Source organism: Balaenoptera borealis (assembly GCF_965194805.1).
Source record: "Balaenoptera borealis genome assembly, chromosome: 7".
NCBI lineage: Eukaryota > Metazoa > Chordata > Mammalia > Artiodactyla > Balaenopteridae > Balaenoptera > Balaenoptera borealis.
In genome coordinates this window covers 130,310,150-130,328,480 of record NC_138864.1, presented here as the reverse complement: position 1 = coordinate 130,328,480, position 18,331 = coordinate 130,310,150, and the positions used below count along the sequence as shown (strand labels likewise).

Genomic DNA, 18,331 nt, shown 5'->3' with positions numbered 1-18,331 from the left:
ATATGGTCATGATCCATTAAGAGAATCTCAAATGGTTTTATGCATATCACAGTCTTCTTTACGTGGACATCATTCTTCACCTGCAGGTGACACTTCTTAGTTAGAAAAAGGACGTGTCTGCATTGGCTGTCATTCTGCTGGTTCAGTGTGTAATGATCCCAGGAAAAAGTGCCCAGAGCCCAGGGCTGGAGTACAGTCCCAGGCTCTGCCTTCAACTCGGGCACCCTTCCCACTTCCATCTGCCAATGCCACCTCCCTGGAGAGCTGAGAGACTGAGTTAATTCTAAAATCCATGTTATAAAAATAACATGCTCCAGGGGGGAGGGGAAAAAAAATAACACGCTCCATTGTCCTGGTGATTACACCCAGGAAACAGAATTCTTTGCAGTCATCGAACATTTATTCTCCAAAATATAGCCCATAAGCTAAGAAAGCATCAAGCAACCATGTTCTTTTTTTTTTTTTAACATCTTTATTGGAGCATAATTGCTTTACAATGTTGTGTTAGTTTCTGCTGTATAACAAAGTGAATCAGCTGTATGTATACATATATCCCCATATCTCCTCCTTCTTGCGTCTCCCTCCCACCCTCCCTATCCCACCCCTCTAGGTGGTCACAAAGCAACGAGCTGATCTCCCTGTGCTATGCGGCTGCTTCCCACTAGCTATCTATTTTACATTTGGTTGTGCATATATGTCAATGCTACTCTCTCACTTCGTCCCAGCTTACCCTTACCCCTCCCCGCGTCCTCAAGTCCATTCTCTACGTCTGTGTCTTTATTCCTGTCCTGCCGCTAGGTTCATCAGAAGCTTTTTTTTTTTTTTTTTTTGGATTCCATATATATGTGTTAGCATACGGTATTTGTTTTTCTCTTCCTGACTTACTTCACTCTGTATGACAGACTGTAGGTCCATCCACCTCTCTACAAATAACTCAATTTCGTTTATTTTTATGGTTGAGTAATATTCCATTGTATATATGTGCCACATCTTCTTTATCCATTCATCTGTCAATGGACACTTAGGTTCTTACTTTACAGCGGAGAAACGGAGCATCTCATTTCGTCATCTCTTTCTTTCCCGAAGGTCATGCAGACTTGAGTATCAAACGCAGGGCCTAGTTCTGTGTGGGAGTTGCGGGTGGTCACTGTTGCTGGCACCTTCGAGCGCGGCCTGTGGTCCAGGCACTGACGAGGCAGCCCCGGTCCTCACAGGCCCAGGAATAGCAGCAGTTAATTGCTAACACACTGTGCCATGCTTTTCATGGGGGCTTGTTAATTTGGTCCTTACGACACCTCCACCAGGTAAGTGCTCTCAGGTCCCAGCTTTACCAGTTAGAGAAGGAGGCCTCGGAGGTGCCGTGTGTCCCAGGCTGCTGAGCGGGTGAGTGCAGGGTCCCAGTCCACCACCGCCTTCACCCCGTTCACCTTCGGGAGTCCATTCACGCCACCATCAGGGGCGGATCCCAGCCTGGCTCATCTGGAGACACACTTTCGGTTACATCCATCATCCGTTAGACCTGTACCTGGAAATGAAACTTTAAATGTGTGGTGAAGACATCGCTGAGAGACCCGGCAACGTGACGCGTTTGGACAGCTTGCTGACCTGGAGGGGCTGTGCCCACCTGGGGGGCAGCAGCAAACCCCAGCCCCACTCAGTGGAGAGACGCGGTGAGAGGGAGGAGGAGCAGAGAAAAGAAGAAAAGAGAGAAAAGGGTTTGGAGAGATGAGAGCTCCCAGCACGAGAAGCACACAGAGCCGAGGCAGCGTCGCGCCTGCAGCCGCCGGACCACAGCGCAGGGTCACTGAGCTTCAGAACCGCTCCCGTGGCGTATTTCATGTCGTCATTACTGAGGTCCGGGGTCATGTTGAATACACAGAAATAGACTTTTCTGAGTGAAGTGTGCGTGCAGGGACGTGGGCAGGGCTCCACGTGCAGCGCGACGCCTGTCCCCAGAGAGCACAGCGCCCAGGTCGCGATCCAGCAGGGTTGGCACCAGGAGCCAATCTACAGGCCGCTGCGTGTCCGTCACCACCCGCTTCCCAGAAGGTGACCGTTACTCAGAGTTCTGACACCACGCGTTGCTTTTGCCTATTTTAGAATCTTACAGAAGGAACGCCCAAGTCTCCCCAGTTCAGCATTTTGCAGGGAGGTTCATCCGAATTGTTGCGTGTGGTTATCCTGTTCTTTTTTATTGCTGTGTGAAGATAACACAACTCATTTATTCATTCAATGTCCACGGAGACGTGGGTGCCTCTCGGTTTGGGACGACCACAGGCAGCGCCGCTGTGAACATTCTTGTGAGTTCTCTCCTGCACGCGTGTACACAGTTCTCCAGATGTGTGTGTGTGTGTGTGTGTGTGTGTGTGCACACTTATATTTATACTCACATTTATGTTACGTTTATATGTCTTTCCTGTCGTAGGCCGTGCACAGGTGTGGTCTCTCTAGGTACTGCACGTGCTCACCTGCCTCGCGGAGATTCCTTCCACTCCACCTCCCACCCCCGTTGTCTGTAATAATATAGAATTGTGTTTTTAATTTGCATTTCCCTGGTGAATAATGACATAATGTGTTTGGAAACTTTTTTTTCTGCAGGACCATTTCAAGTGTTTGCTCATTTTTCTATTCAGCTGTCTCTCTTTTTTTAAGTTAATTTTTAGGAGTCCTGTAAGAGCAGCCTTTCATCAGATATGGGTATCACAGATTTTATCTCCAGCACTGTGGTTCAACTTTACACCCCCCTAATGAGTCTTTTGATAGGCGAAAGTTCTTCATTTTAATGAAGCCTATTGACCATCTGTCTTTATGGTCAGAGCTTCCTGAGCCTGTTTAAAATATCTCTGGCATGTTCTTCTTTGTTATCATCTAGAAATTTTTATTACTTTAACTTCTCATGTATAGGTTTATGACCCACTGGTGATTTATTTTTGTGTATGGTGTGAGGTAGGGGTTAAGGTTCATTTGCTTTCTCTGTAGGTGTATTCAGTTTCTCCAGGACCATTACCTGGAAAGCCCACCTGTGCCAGTGCGTTGCAAAGGCATCTTTGTGACTGTGTATCACGGGACTGGATGCCCTGTTCTGTCCTGTTTCCCTCTTTATCGATCACGTGCCATTTTCACATTGCTGTAATTGCTGTACCTTTATAATAAGCCCTGACTTCCAGCAGTGTAAATCTGTCAGCTCTTCTTTCTCACTAGGAAGAGCTTGGTCATTTGCACTTACATGTGAATTTTTTTAATCAGCTTGTCAGGAGCCATTAAAAAAACTCTTCTGGGATTTCATTTTGGATTGCATTGAATCTGTAGATCAGCTTGGATAGACTGGACGTCTTTACAGTTTTGAATCATCCAACCAGTGATTATAGTAGATCCTTCCATTGGTTTGGGTTTTCTTAATTTCTTTCAATAATATTCTGTGGTTCTCTGAGTAAACATCATGGACGTCTTTTGATAGTCATGCTGAGGTATTTGTTTATGCTGTTGTATATATTTGTGTATACATAACGTTTAGAAAAGGAATTGATTTCTGTATATTGATCTTGCTTCAGCAGACTTGCCAAATTTATTTATGAATTTTATAGTTATTCTGTAAATTCATCTGGATTCTTCTTATATGCAACTCATGTTTTTGTGAAGCACACTATGAATAGAAGTGATGATAGAGGACCACGTTTTCTTATTTTTGAGCTCAGAGTGAAAGTTCTCAATATTTCACTTGTAAGCATGATGTTTGCTGCAGATACTTTGAAGATACTCTTTACCAGATTAAGAGCATTCCTTTCAATTCCCAGTTTTCTGAGTTTTTAATCATGAATGGGTGCTGATTCTTCTGTGTGTATTGAGATGAGCAGATGGTTTTTATCATTTGTTCATTTAATGTGAAAAAATACATAGGTAGATTTTCTGATATTAAATCTACCTTTCATTCCTAAAATTAACCCTAGTTGGTTGTGATATATTATCCTTTTACTATATAACTGGGTTTAGTTTATGAATGTCTTGTTGAGGATTTTTGTGTCTCCATTCATGAATTTGATATAATTTTCCTTTCTCGTAAAATACGCTTTGATATGACAGTTGCACTGGTCCAATAAGGTGAATAAGAAATAGCCCCCCTTTCCTATTCTGTGGAATAGTGTGCGTTAGATAAGGTGCTATTTCTTCCATAGCGTTTGTGGAATTCACCAATGAAGCCATCTGGGCGGAGAGTTGTCATGTGGGAAGGTTTTCTTTTTAGGTTCAAGTTTTTGAAACAGACATATGACAATTCATATTCTCTGTCTCTCCTTATGTTAGTTATAAGTTGTATTTTTCAAGGAATCTATTCATTTCATCTACATTTCTATATCTCTTATTATATTTTTCATGTATGTAAGAGTTATACTTATATCTACTTTTTCATTCCTGGTATTGGTAATTTTTATTTTCCTTCTTTGTATCTTGATGAATCTTACTGTATAAAGCTTTATCAGTTTTATCAGTGTTTTCTAAGAACCAACTTTTGACTTTAATTTTCTCTCCTGTATGCTTATTTATTAATTTACTGACTTGTGCTCTTATCTTTATTATTTCCTTCCTTCTGCGTTCTCTGGTTTCGATTTGGTATGCTTTTTCTAGCTTCTTAAGTTAGGTGTATGTTCAGCCTTCCTTTGTTTAAAATGCATTTATTTATACCTACACATTTCCCTCTCAGACCTGCTTTAGTTCCATCTTTTAAGTTTAAATATGTGTTTTCCATTATCATTGAGTTCTAATTTTTCTAAACTCTTTTTTTTATTATTTTTTAACTCATAGGCTATAGAAGGCTATAGATTAATTTCCAAGCTGAATAGAAAATTAATAACAAGTTGGATTGTGGCTTAATTCATGGTAATCTAGCTGAATTCATGGTAATCGGAGAGCATACCACATGAATTAAATCCTCTAAAATTTGTTGAGACTTGATTTATGACTCAGAATGTGGTCTATTTTAGTAAAAGTTTAATTTTCATTTGAAGACAATATAATTTCCACAGTTATTGGTTTGTATGCTACATATGTCATTTACATAATTTTGTCAATCATGTTATTTAAATATTCTAAATTTTACTATTTGTTTTAACTACTTGTTCTATCAGTTACTGACAGACATGTATTAAAATTTCCAACTATAATTGTGGACTTGTCTATTTCTTCTTTTATTTCTTTCACTGTTTGCTTTATATATTTTAAGGTTATGTTATTAGGGGCATACCCATTTAATGTTTTATTTTCCTATTAAACTGTCCATGTTTAGTAATGTTCCTTGACTTAAAAAAAATCTACTTTTATATTAATATAGTTATATTACCTTTCTTTTATTTGATATTTGCAAGATATATTGTTTTCTGTGCCTTTACTTTGAACTTCCCTGTTTTATATTTGAGTGTTTTACAAGCTCCGTTTATTTTTTTTTACAAGCTCCATTTAATTGAGATTTGCTTTTTATTTCCAGTCTATTTTTATTTTTACATACAGTATTTTACACTCACATTTAGACTAGTTACTGACAACTTGGAGTTTCAATCCACCTTCTATCTCTTTTCTTCCAGTTGTCTCAGCTGCTTCATTGCTCCTGCACTCACTTCGTGTTTCTTTTTTAAATTGTCAAGTATTTTTATTATTCCAATTTTCCCCTTTCAGATTGTTAGTTATATATTCTATTATTCTTCTTCTGGTTTTCACCCCATATTAACAACACACATCCTTGTCTCATAGGTGTTAACCTCCATTTACTATTTTTACTGCTTCCCAGTCAACTCAAGACTTCACAGCATTTTATAAGTACCACAAGGCATGAGTACTGTTGTTGTTTGAAAGTCAGTGTTTATTTAGAGTTGCCTGTCTTTCTGTCTGTCCTGGTGCTCTTCATTCCTTCTTAAATTTTCATGTTTCCATCCAGGATCATTTTCCTCCTGCCTGAAGATCTCCCTTTAGTGTTTCCTTCAGCACAGGCCTCCCAGGAGTGAATTCTCATGATTTTTGATTGCCTGAAATCATCTTAATTTTGCCTTCATTTTTGAGGATATTTTTGAGAGTATTGAATTCTTTGTTGGCAGTTATTTTCTTTCCTCACATTAAAGATGTACATCATTAGTTCTTTTGAAAAAGTCAGCTGTCAGTCTCACCATTATTCCGCTGAAGGATGAGTCTTCCTCTGGGTGCTTTGAAGACTTTTTTCCTTGTCTTTGGTTTTTAGCAGTTATACTATCATGGGCTTTAGTGTGGTTTTCTTTGTAATCCTCCTTCTTGGAGTTAGTGGAATTTCTTTAATCTGTTATTGTATTTTATCAATTTCAAAAATTCATGGCTAGTAGCTCTTCAAATATTGCTTCTACCTTTTCTCTCTCTTCTCCTTCTGAAACTCCATTTTCACATATGTTTAACATTTTCATCATTTCCCATATATTTCCTATTGTTTCTTTATATTTTACATTATTTTGTTTCTCTCTACTTTCATCTAGACATATTCTACTGATCTGTTTTCCAACTTATAATACTCTGATTTACAGTGTCTAATCTAATGTTAGACCCAGCTATTTAATTCTTAATTTCAGGGTTATTTTTTAAGTTTTCAATTTTCCATTTGATTTTTACAATTAATTCCATCCTCTAATAAGGTTCTCCATATCTTCACCAATTTTCTTGGATATATTAATCAGAGTAATTTTACAGTCCATGTCTTAAAATGCCAGTGTCTGGATCTCCTTCTAGTCTCTGTTTATTTTTGTTTTTGTTTTTTCCTTTTTAACTGTATTTGATCCCTTGGTACTGTTTCTAGCATACTTATTAATTTATTGAAATTACATATAATTAAATTGTAGAGACTTTGGATGATCTCTTACTACAGAGAGGATTTAATTTTTCTAGCAAGATGGGCAGACCAGCCTGAGCCAGGCAGGGATTGAGTTGACTTGAGGCCGTATTTCAGGCTCTGTGAAGGCTGGTTTGTCATTATTCCTACATCATAGCCTTTTAGGGGTTTCAGATGAAAACCTGCGAATCTTTCTACTCATCCAGCACGTGAACACCTTAGGAAATGGAAAAAGGAAAGGAAAACCTCAGTAGATAACTGCCTGCTGAATTTTGGGCTCTCTGTGTTTTCCTTTTCTCCAGAATCATTGCTCCTGGTGTCTGTTAACTTGAAAGCCCTTAACTTCCTTTGCTGTCCATTCCATCCAGTGACGATGTTATAAGCTCTGGGCCCCTGCTCTCTAATTGGCTGCTGTGCCCTGAGACATGGGTTAACCAACAGCCCAGGAGACAAGAGGAGGTGGGTGCCCAAAGAGCCTCGGTGCCTCCCTCCTCACCAGGGCCCTGTCCTTCGAGTCCTAGCTGCTTCCGCTGCTCTCCAAAGCTCGTAGGCAACTTTTTAAATCACATTGACCCCTTAGTGGGAGGGAAGTCAGATAAGCTTCTCTTCGTAGCCACAGGTGGTAGTCTATTTTAGTATACATTTTTTAATGTTCTTCAAAATTTTTAAACTTTACTTAAACCTAAAGAGTTAATGTTTAACAATGTTAGAAGTGCATCTGTGTGGAACAGCTTGTTTCTTAAAGACTCCAAACAGTTAAAAGTCAGAGTTAAAGCAAATATCCAATTAAGTCTTCTCCAAAGCAGAATTTAAGTGTTGTAAAATAACTATAAACAAAATGTTCTGAGCATTTTTTAGAGAAGCAAAATATCACATAAAGTTAAGTTCAGAGACAGGTCCTTTGATGTGGGTCTTGCCAGAAATTTGCTGCAAAGATGGGTGGTCTGCACATCTGTGAAGTGGGGGCATGCCACTGCAGGCTCGACTCAGCACGGCTTTGCTTTATACTTTTATGCTGAAATCCTGTTTCTAGGACTGATCTAAGGCGCTAAGTCAGAAATAAGGGAAAAGGTTTATGCACAAAAATATTTATCATAATGCAAAGCTGTAAACATCTTAAATATACAATAAGAAATAGTTAAATAAATGATTAACTTCCATAAAAAAGAAGGCTTAAGATTAAAGCCACACAGGCAACTATCAAAGTGTGCCCGAAATCAGTGTTTGATTATCTATCTCCTCCCCCTTCCCATCCCCCTCCAATTCCCCTCTGTCCCCATCCACGCCTCCCCCCTCCCCCATCACCCTCTCCCTGCCATTCTACTCCCCTCTGCCCTCCCACCACCGCCTCCCCCTCCGCAGGAAGCTGCACTGCACCAGGAACTACATCCACCTGAACCTGTTCCTCTCCTTCATCCTGCGAGCCATCTCGGTGTTGGTCAAGGACGACGTTCTGTACTCCAGCTCAGGGACTCTGCACTGCCCCGACCAGCCGTCCTCCTGGGTAAGGCTATCCCTGTGGGCGGGGTCCTCTTATGGGGGGCGGGTGCCTGTGTGAACTCCAGCCCCACCGGCCTCCCTCACCACCGCCCATCCCTTTGCTCCATCCCCACTTGGCATCGGGAAGAAGTCCCAGAGCCGGTGGTCCCCGTCAGGGCGAGGGAGCAGGCCTGAGCTCGGAGCAGGCCCACGGTGGCCGGCAACACAAGGTGGGCACGTGGGCGCTGCCCGGTGGGAGGTCACGGCCGGAGTGCTGACCCCAGGCAGAGCCGGCGTCCCAGGAGGCCGCTGCCCCGAAACACCAGCGGCAGCTCGAGCCGGACGATCCTGGCACAGGTGGGCATGCTCGATGCCGTTTTCTCCGCAAATGCCCGGGATTCTGAGCAGTAGATGCTTCCCCCGACTGCTGGGCGGAAATCACCTGCGTGGTGAGTGCGTCCCCGCAGCACGTGCTGGGAGCGCAGTGTGCGCCCGTGACCCGCGGGCCCAGCTCTTTGCCCAAGGATGAATCACCTTAACTGTTAGCAGGCTTGGCTTGTGGTGGACATTAGTGGGCCTTTAGGGCATAGTTCAGTTTAGTGCGTTTATATTGAGCTCCTCTGAGATCAACACTACCCAGTGTTCCGACACCCAATCACACCCTCCACCTGGGTTCTACCCATCACCCTAGTCCTGGTCACAGCTCTTCCACACTAGCCGGAATGCTGTTCTCCACCCGCATCCCAAGTGGATGGATTCATGTGCTGGCACCGTTGCTCTGGACTGAGCAGATTTGAGTCAATGTCGTTTTAACATAGTAAATCCTTTATCACACCGAAGAACTTCAGCTGCTTCTTAGGTCTGCAGGTGCAATAAATATCAATATACTCCTGGGATAATCTTGACCAGGAGGCACGTGGACTGAATATAATAATGAAATTGGCAACAAGATCCTCCACCTGGCAAGTCCCAGCCGCAGGTGGGAGTGCAGCCCCTGGGCTCTCGTCCCCAGATCGAGCGTCCGCTGCACAGCTGGGGGTGCACCCGAGGCCTGGAGCACGGATGCCTGGCTCTCCTCCCACTGAGGAGCCTTCGGTCCCGTCTCTGTGTGTCTCGAAGCTCTGCTCGAAGCAGCCCTCCTTACTTAGCTCTTCATTAAAGGATGTAGTAACCCTGGCGGACCCACAGACAGCAGGCCCTTGACCTGGAGCAGTGCTCTCAACCTTCTCCTGCTGCGTAGACGGAGGATCTGGCTGAGGGACGGGCAGTAACAGGGGCCTGGGTGTCCCTGCCCTGAGTCCCACCTGCCTAGGGGTAAACTCGGAGGCCCTGGGCTCTGCAGTGAGGCTGAAGCATCTGAACAGGGATGCACCCGGCCCAAAGCTGAATGCTGACCAGGCTGTGCTTGCTGTTCCGGGTGGGTTGGGGGGAAGCGGAGAGCCAGAGACAAGGGCTGGAGGCTGGGCTGGGGGTCTGCACGTTGCAGAGGGTCCTGGGCCCCCTGAGTTGCCATGTAGGCCCACAGCCCGGGTCAGAATGGCAGAGGGGGCAGGAGAAGGGGAAGTGAGAAGAGCCCATCAACACACACAGGTGCACAAGTGCACACACACGCAGAACACATGCACACAGAGGTACACAGTCACGCAGAAACACGCAGGCATACGTACGCTCACACAGAGACCCAGGTGCACAGACCCAGGCGCACACACACCCTCAGACTCTGTCCCATCACGAGTTTGGCTCCATCCCTGGAAAGACGGCTCCAAAGGAAGGGGCTTTGCGTGGTGCTGGGGGAGCCCCTGTCCTTGGGTGTGGAGCAGCTGTGGACACAGGACGAGTGAAACTGCACACGTGGACGTCACCACGGCCATCACCTCTGCTGCTTGCTGCACAGTGAGGGCTCCAGGCGTCAGACCCACAGAGACACCAAGGCCCACGTCCCCAGTCCCGCAGCTGTCATCGTCACACGTTTAAATAAAATGTCCTGCTGACCTGCTCTTAGCCAGCACCTACAGAGGCTGTAAGTCTCCCCAGCACTCAGGGAAATGCCATCTGTCCCCGTAGAGCCTGAGAGGACGCGTATTTCCAGGAGTGACACCGGATTTTGCCTTTGACAACCCTGGTGGTAGGTGCTGTTTTCTCGTCCTTTTCAAGGAGTTGGGCCTCAAAGAAACCAGTGTCTTTATTGGATCAAAACGTGGACCAGGAGACAGAACCCCTGCCTCCGTCCCCACCAAAGCCAGCCCGCACATGTGTGGGCTCTTCGTTCTCTGCACTTGTTGGTCTGGATTTCATCGAAACCTGTGGAAACCGTGCTCCAGTCTAGAGAAAATGAGCGACCAGAGGGCCACCTGAAGCTGACCTTCAGGACCCCCACGGACAACGGAGATCGGCCCCCTGGACATCTGGCAGTGAGCAGTGATGGAGGCTCCGAGACAGGGGATGGGGCTGGCTGAGACCCTGCTGGGCTCTGTGTGGGGCGCAGTCCTGGCCACATGGCCGTCGGCCTCTCCACGCTAAAGAAGACGAGGTCAGCCGACAGCCCATCAACCCCCAAAGCCTCCTGTCCTCAGAGTGTGTTGATGGTGGATGAGCAACAGGAAAGAAATGCAGACATGGTGTTTAAACATTTTATCAAGAAAAAGGAATTGGAATCATCTTAAACACACTGTGTCCTCTTTCCTCCTCCAACAGGATATCTTGGAAATCCTCTGAGTCTAGCGGTGTCTCAGGGTCTGCTCTGAATCTAGCGTGCAGGTGTGACGTAATCTGTGCGACCGTCCCACCAATAACAGGCACACCCTGTTTTTATATCTTCTGTCCCCACAAGCGTCAGTGTACGTGTATCTTCGTGCACGAGTGCTCTCACCTCGGTCAGGCGGCTCTGGAGAGAGACTGGAGGGACCAAAGGGCACATGTGTTTAAATTGCAACAAATAGTGCTAGACAGCTTTCCAAAGGCGGAGATGCCACGGGTGCTGCGTGTGCAGGACGTGCCCTGCTGTGCCGGCCAGCAGGGCTCACCACAGATTCCCTCCACCCGTGGGTGTGGACCTCTTCCTGCTCGACCCCCAGCACACGCCTCTGTCACTGCTCCAACGAGGTCTCGGGTTACTTCTCCCGTCTCCACAGCAGTGTTGTTACGTGCGTCTTTCCACTTACGGCGGCCCAGCCCCGATGTCCAGGGGGCCGCCTCCACATGCAGACCCCCTCCCCGCCCTCAGCATCAGTAAACCGTAACCACCTTAGAAAGCGAAGGAACCACGCTCCACTTAGGCAAGAGAGACCTGGTGCGAGGTAAGGGGGTGGAGCGTCCTGGAGAGGACGGCGCCGCTGTGCGTTAAAGCTCCTCACAACCCCGGGGAGCCGGCCTGAAAGCCTGTCGTGCATTTCCTGCAACTCTGTCCACCCCGTACACGTGTATGAGTGTATCCACACATATATAAGCACGTCCACCCCGTACACGTGTATGAGTGTATCCACAGATATATAAGCACATCCACCCCGTACACGTGTATGAGTGTATCCACAGATATATAAGCACGTCCACCCCGTACACGTGTATGAGTATATCCACAGATATATAAGCACGTCCACCCCGTACACGTGTATGAGTATATCCACAGATATATAAGCACGTCCACCCCGTACACGTGTATGAGTATATCCACAGATATATAAGCACGTCCACCCCGTACACGTGTATGAGTATATCCACAGATATATAAGCACGTCCACCCCGTACACGTGTATGAGTATATCCACAGATATATAAGCACGTCCACCCCGTACACGTGTATGAGTGTATCCACAGATATATAAGCACGTCCACCCCGTACACGTGTATGAGTGTATCCACAGATATATAAGCACGTCCACCCCGTACACGTGTATGAGTGTATCCACAGATATATAAGCACGTCCACCCCGTACACGTGTATGAGTGTATCCACAGATATATAAGCACGTCCACCCCGTACACGTGTATGAGTGTATCCACAGATATATAAGCACGTCCACCCCGTACACGTGTATGAGTGTATCCACAGATATATAAGCACGTCCACCCCGTACACGTGTATGAGTGTATCCACAGATATATAAGCACATCCACCCCGTACACGTGTATGAGTATATCCACAGATATATAAGCACATCCACCCCGTACACGTGTATGAGTATATCCACAGATATATAAGCACATCCACCCCGTACACGTGTATGAGTATATCCACAGATATATAAGCACATCCACCCCGTACACGTGTATGAGTATATCCACAGATATATAAGCACATCCACCCCAGCCATCCACATACACATATTAGGGGAGGCGGCTGCAAAGATACAGAAGAAGAATAGAAATAAAAGTACTGTTCTTTTTTTCAGCTCATTTATATAAGCTTAGTGATTTAAAGCCTCAATTTCATGTTTGCTCATGACATGGAAATACCTGATATGTTTACTTATATGAAGTTCTGAGAGATTAAAAACGTATTTATTTTATGTAATACATAATTTTTCCCTTTCAAAACTCCTGGGGAAATAATTTATTTGGTGAGTTTCTCTTGTTCACTCCTTTATTTTTTCATCTCTTGTTAAGAGTGCACAGTGAGGAAGAACAGAGGAGGAAAAGTGGGAGTGAGTGGAGGGTAAGGATGCAGGATGGAGAGGGGAATGCAGGAGGAGAGGGAGATGCAGGAGGAGAGGGGGATGCAGGATGGAGAGGGAGATGCAGGATGGAGAGGGGGATGCAGGAGGAGAGGGAGATGCAGGATGGAGAGGGAGATGCAGGATGGAGAGGGGAATGCAGGAGGAGAGGGGGATGCAGGAGGAGAGGGGATGCAGGATGGAGAGGGAGATGCAGGAGGAGAGGGGGATGCAGGAGGAGAGGGAGATGCAGGAGGAGAGGGGGATGCAGGAGGAGAGGGAGATGCAGGAGGAGAGGGGGATGCAGGAGAAGAGGGGGATGCAGGAGGAGAGGGAGATGCAGGAGGAGAGGGGGATGCAGGAGGAGAGGGAGATGCAGGAGGAGAGGGGGATGCAGGAGGAGAGGGAGATGCAGGATGGAGAGGGGGGATGCAGGAGGAGAGGGAGATGCAGGAGGAGAGGGGGATGCAGGAGGAGAGGGGGATGCAGGAGGAGAGGGGGATGCAGGAGGAGAGGGAGATGCAGGAGGAGAGGGGGATGCAGGAGGAGAGGGGGATGCAGGAGGAGAGGGAGATGCAGGATGGAGAGGGGGATGCAGGAGGAGAGGGAGATGCAGGAGGAGAGGGGATGCAGGAGGAGAGGGGATGCAGGAGGAGAGGGGGATGCAGGAGGAGAGGGAGATGCAGGAGGAGAGGGAGATGCAGGAGGAGAGGGGATGCAGGAGGAGAGGGGATGCAGGATGGAGAGGGAGATGCAGGAGGAGAGGGAGATGCAGGAGGAGAGGGAGATGCAGGAGGAGAGGGAGATGCAGGATGGAGAGGGGGATGCAGGATGGAGAGGGGGATGCAGGAGGAGAGGGAGATGCAGGAGGAGAGGGGGATGCAGGAGGAGAGGGAGATGCAGGATGGAGAGGGGGATGCAGGAGGAGAGGGGGATGCAGGAGGAGAGGGAGATGCAGGATGGAGAGGGGGATGCAGGAGGAGAGGGAGATGCAGGAGGAGAGGGGGATGCAGGAGGAGAGGGAGATGCAGGATGGAGAGGGGGATGCAGGAGGAGAGGGAGATGCAGGAGGAGGGGGGATGCAGGAGGAGAGGGGGATGCAGGAGGAGAGGGAGATGCAGGACGAGAGGGGATGCAGGAGGAGAGGGGGATGCAGGAGGAGAGGGGATGCAGGAGGAGAGGGGGATGCAGGAGGAGAGGGGGATGCAGGAGGAGGGGGAGATGCAGGAGGAGAGGGGATGCAGGAGGAGAGGGGGATGCAGGAGGAGAGGGTCAGGAGGAAGGAGAGGGGATGCAGGAGGAGAGGGAGATGCAGGAGGAGAGGGGATGCAGGAGGAGAGGGGATGCAGGAGGAGAGGGGGATGCAGGAGGAGAGGGGGATGCAGGAGGAGAGGGGGATGCAGGAGGAGGAGGGGATGCAGGAGGAGAGGGAGATGCAGGATGGAGAGGGGGATGCAGGAGGAGAGGGGGATGCAGGAGGAGAGGGAGATGCAGGAGGAGAGGGGGATGCAGGAGGAGAGGGAGATGCAGGAGGAGAGGGGGATGCAGGAGGAGAGGGGGATGCAGGAGGAGAGGGGGATGCAGGAGGAGAGGGAGATGCAGGAGGAGAGGGGGATGCAGGAGGAGAGGGGATGCAGGAGGAGAGGGCGATGCAGGAGGAGAGGGAGATGCAGGAGGAGAGGGGATGCAGGATGGAGAGGGGGATGCAGGAGGAGAGGGAGATGCAGGAGGAGGGGGATGCAGGAGGAGAGGGGATGCAGGAGGAGAGGGAGATGCAGGAGGAGAGGGGATGCAGGAGGAGGGGGGATGCAGGAGGAGAGGGGGATGCAGGAGGAGAGGGGATGCAGGAGGAGAGGGGATGCAGGATGGAGAGGGGGATGCAGGAGGAGAGGGAGATGCAGGAGGAGAGGGGATGCAGGAGGAGAGGGAGATGCAGGAGGAGAGGGGATGCAGGAGGAGAGGGGATGCAGGAGGAGGGGGTCAGAAGGAAGGAGAGGGAGGTCAGCCAAGCGTGCCAGGCCCCACATGGTCACTCTCAAAGTTACATGTCACCCTCAGGGACACTGTGTGCATCTGCCTGGGTCCCATGCTACCCTCCAGCGGGTTCCAGGGCCTCACCGGAACAGGCACACGTCTCCAGGCAGCGCCTCTGTGTTGGGTATCCATGCGCCTCGTGCAGCACGGGCTCGCGTTGGCACCTGGAGCAGGCTGCCTGCCCGGAAGGTCCTCATCCAAACGCAGTGTGCTCTCTCACTCTGTCTGTGGCATCCAGGTGGGCTGCAAGCTGAGCCTGGTCTTCTTCCAGTACTGCATCATGGCCAACTTCTACTGGCTCCTGGTGGAGGGGCTATACCTCCACACCCTCCTGGTGGCCATCTTCTCCCCCCGCCGGCGCTTTGTGGCCTATCTCCTGATTGGATGGGGTAAGGACTCCCCCGACAGCCCACTGCCACCCCCAAACACACCAGGTTCCTGATTCCTGTCCTCTCTGACCTATAAATGCAGATGCTTTCAGCTCAGAAAAGTGCTGTGCCGCCCCTGTAGGAAGAGCTTTTCTAGAGCCAACAGCTTAGTGTTTCTGGGAACCGGGACCTGATGTAAAACTGCTCTGACTCTCATTCCTGGGGCGAACCCTGATGGTGGGCAAGTCAGAAGGAAGGGGCCTGGGAGGAGAAGGAGCAGGGAGACCGTCCATCATGAGGTCCCACTAACGTGCCCATCAGCAGGGCTCTGCATCAGCTGCGGGACCCCCACCTTCACAGAGAGGGACTCCCCTTCAGGTCATTGCCAAGTCTGAACACAGCCTCTCCAGCACGTTGATACCGACACCCAGAAACACAGAGATGCGTTTCAGGACCGTGAAGCCTTCAAACACATACTCAATTATCTTCACTGCTTAGTAAGGCATGAGCATAAGCCTGTATGTATTTATGAAGAGTTTCCACTTAATCTTTTCATCAGAAAGCCCTTGTCCTTGACCATCAGGCTAGTGAAAGCTCCCACGTGTGCCCCTGCCGGGCTGGTCCAAGTAACCAGCGCGGGGTTGTGGTCACCAGGTGTCTTTCTGCAGGCATCCCCACCGTCTGCACAGGTGCGTGGACTGCGGCCAGGCTCTCACTAGAAGACACAGGGTGAGTGCTGTGCCCGTAAAGAGAGATCAAGCAGCACTGACTGAGGTCCTGGCATCACTGGTCTCGGGAAACCAGAGAGAAGCTTCGTATCTGGTCGAAGGCAGCCTTTGGACACCGAGGGGGAGGACGTTGAACTTCATGGGGAGGAACTCGGGTTGGAGTGCTTGGAGAAGAGCCAAGGGACAGGTGGGGCTGAGCTGGGCCTGGCAGCGGAGCTGAGGTTGGGGTCAACCAGGCAGAGACGGAGCAGCCCAGCGAGGAGGCCGGGTTGAGACGGCCAGCTGGGGCACAGCTCTCTGAGGTCGTGCGGTTGGGCCAGGGCCCAGAGCACTTCTGCTTTGTGTGCACAATGAGCCAGACCATGGCCCAGACTCAAGCACCAAGAGCTCCCACCACAGGTGCTGTGCCTCATGCAGGACCCCAGGGTCTACCAGTTGTCCACTACCAGTAACAAACCACCCGAAGCTGGGAGCTCACAGAGTCCCGGTTGATTTGGTGCGTTTCTGTCCCTGGCACTTGGGGCGGTTCTCCTGGCGTCAGCTTGGCTCACTCACGCCACAGGCACCTGCAGGGGCAGCCAGGGCCGTGGGTCTAGACAGCGTACGCTGGGCTCCAAGGGCTCCACATCCTGCTGTCAGAACCAGCTAGGATCCAGGACGAGGGCAGGTCTGTGCCCCTGCCGGGAAGGGGTGTGGGTAACACGGTGAGCCTGGGGCATTTTACAAGCCGCCCACCCCAGCTTCCTGCTGGAGAGAGCGCGTGGCATTTAGGAGGGACCACCGAACACGCCGCGTGAGTGAGAGGGCTCACGGTCGGGGGGCGCTCTGTGTGGCAAGCCCCCGTGTAAGGGGTGAGTCTGCAGCGTGCTGATCCTCCTGTGCTTGGTTTGTAGATGGAACTGGTGGTAACGTGATTTTCCTTCTCTCTTTTCAACAGCTGCTGGGATACCAATGACCACAGCGTTCCCTGGTGGGTTATACGAACACCGATTTTAATTTCTATTATAGTAAGTCATTTCTGTATTGAAACGTGAGTTGCCTGCCGGGTTGTACACTTGGGCAGAGGGCGAGGCCGCTGTCTGGGAGTAAATATAAATGGACCGTTCTACTAGGTCTTCTGAGACAAGTACCCTGAGGCTGAGCTCTTGCATGGTGGGCTTGGCCCACCTTCAGGACGAAGTCTCAGTGAAGCGGAGGGCGAGAAAGAGACAGTCCTCCAGGGGAACCTCGGGGTGGGGGGGGTCACAGTCAGGTCCCCCAGATGTGCAGCCTTAGAACAGAACTTGATTTCCACCTGTGGATTTCATGTCTCAAAATTAATTTTCTCAACTCAGCTGCCGCAGCCTGGGGTCAGAACATATGTGATGCAGCAGAGAGACGCTGGCTCTGACTCAGGGGGGCGGGGCAGGGAAGAGCAGAACCAGGGGGGCAGGGCCCTGGTGCCTCTGAAACAGCGGTGCCTGGAGCCCCGTTTAGGGCGGGACTGAGCCACACACGTCCCGGCCACACCACCTCCCTTGCAGGGGGACTTCACACACAAACGTGTCGTCTCTTTTTTTGCAGGTCAATTTCATCCTTTTTGTTAGTATTATACGAATTTTACTGCAGAAGTTGACATCCCCAGATGTCGGCGGCAATGACCAGTCACAGTACAAGTGAGTATTTGTTTAGCTCCAGCTCTGAGCCAACCTCAGGCAGCCTGGAAACTTTGAGTATGTGTGTGGAGAGCAGAAAAACGGGGGTGCGAGGACCCTGCAGATGACCCCAGCTTTTCTCCTTTAGTCGCAGGAGTGTGCTCTTGGCCACTTTACAGGGACCCCCGGAGATGGCCTGTCTTGTCCAAGGGCCAGCGTTGCCATGGCAATTATTCAAGCCTGTTCCTCTCCTTCATTCCAGCGTGGATGTCCTCTAGAGAGCTGCTTATTGAAGTGTTCTGCCCACTCTCCTGCTTTGTAATCTGACTTTTTTCTCCTTGGCCACACATTGTTTGTATTTTGTATTTAATTCTTTCTTCCCCGTCAGACCACAGGGTCCAGGGGACACCTCATGTCGGGCCTTGTACTTAATAATAACTCAATTGATGTTTGTTGCCTGAATGATAACATGAAGATGGTTATCGTCATCTCCCTCATGGGAAAGAGAACAGAAGTTAAGTAAATCACTCACAATCGTCCAGCTAATTAATAAGGATCTGAGAACTCTGTAAAGGAACTTGAAGATCATATAAATTTCTATCAA

At 48.9% G+C, this 18,331-nt stretch overlaps 1 protein-coding gene across 1 annotated transcript in view; it reads left to right on the top strand.

Moving 5' to 3' along the window:
* VIPR2 (vasoactive intestinal peptide receptor 2) overlaps positions 1-18,331 on the top strand; it is a 73,239-nt gene that overhangs the window by 49,411 nt on the left and 5,497 nt on the right. Inside the window, exons 6-10 of the mRNA XM_082398752.1 lie at positions 8,198-8,339; positions 15,236-15,386; positions 16,034-16,094; positions 17,031-17,100; positions 17,657-17,748. Coding sequence (XP_082254878.1) covers positions 8,198-8,339; positions 15,236-15,386; positions 16,034-16,094; positions 17,031-17,100; positions 17,657-17,748 — 516 coding nt within the window. The remainder of the gene's footprint in view (positions 1-8,197; positions 8,340-15,235; positions 15,387-16,033; positions 16,095-17,030; positions 17,101-17,656; positions 17,749-18,331) is intronic.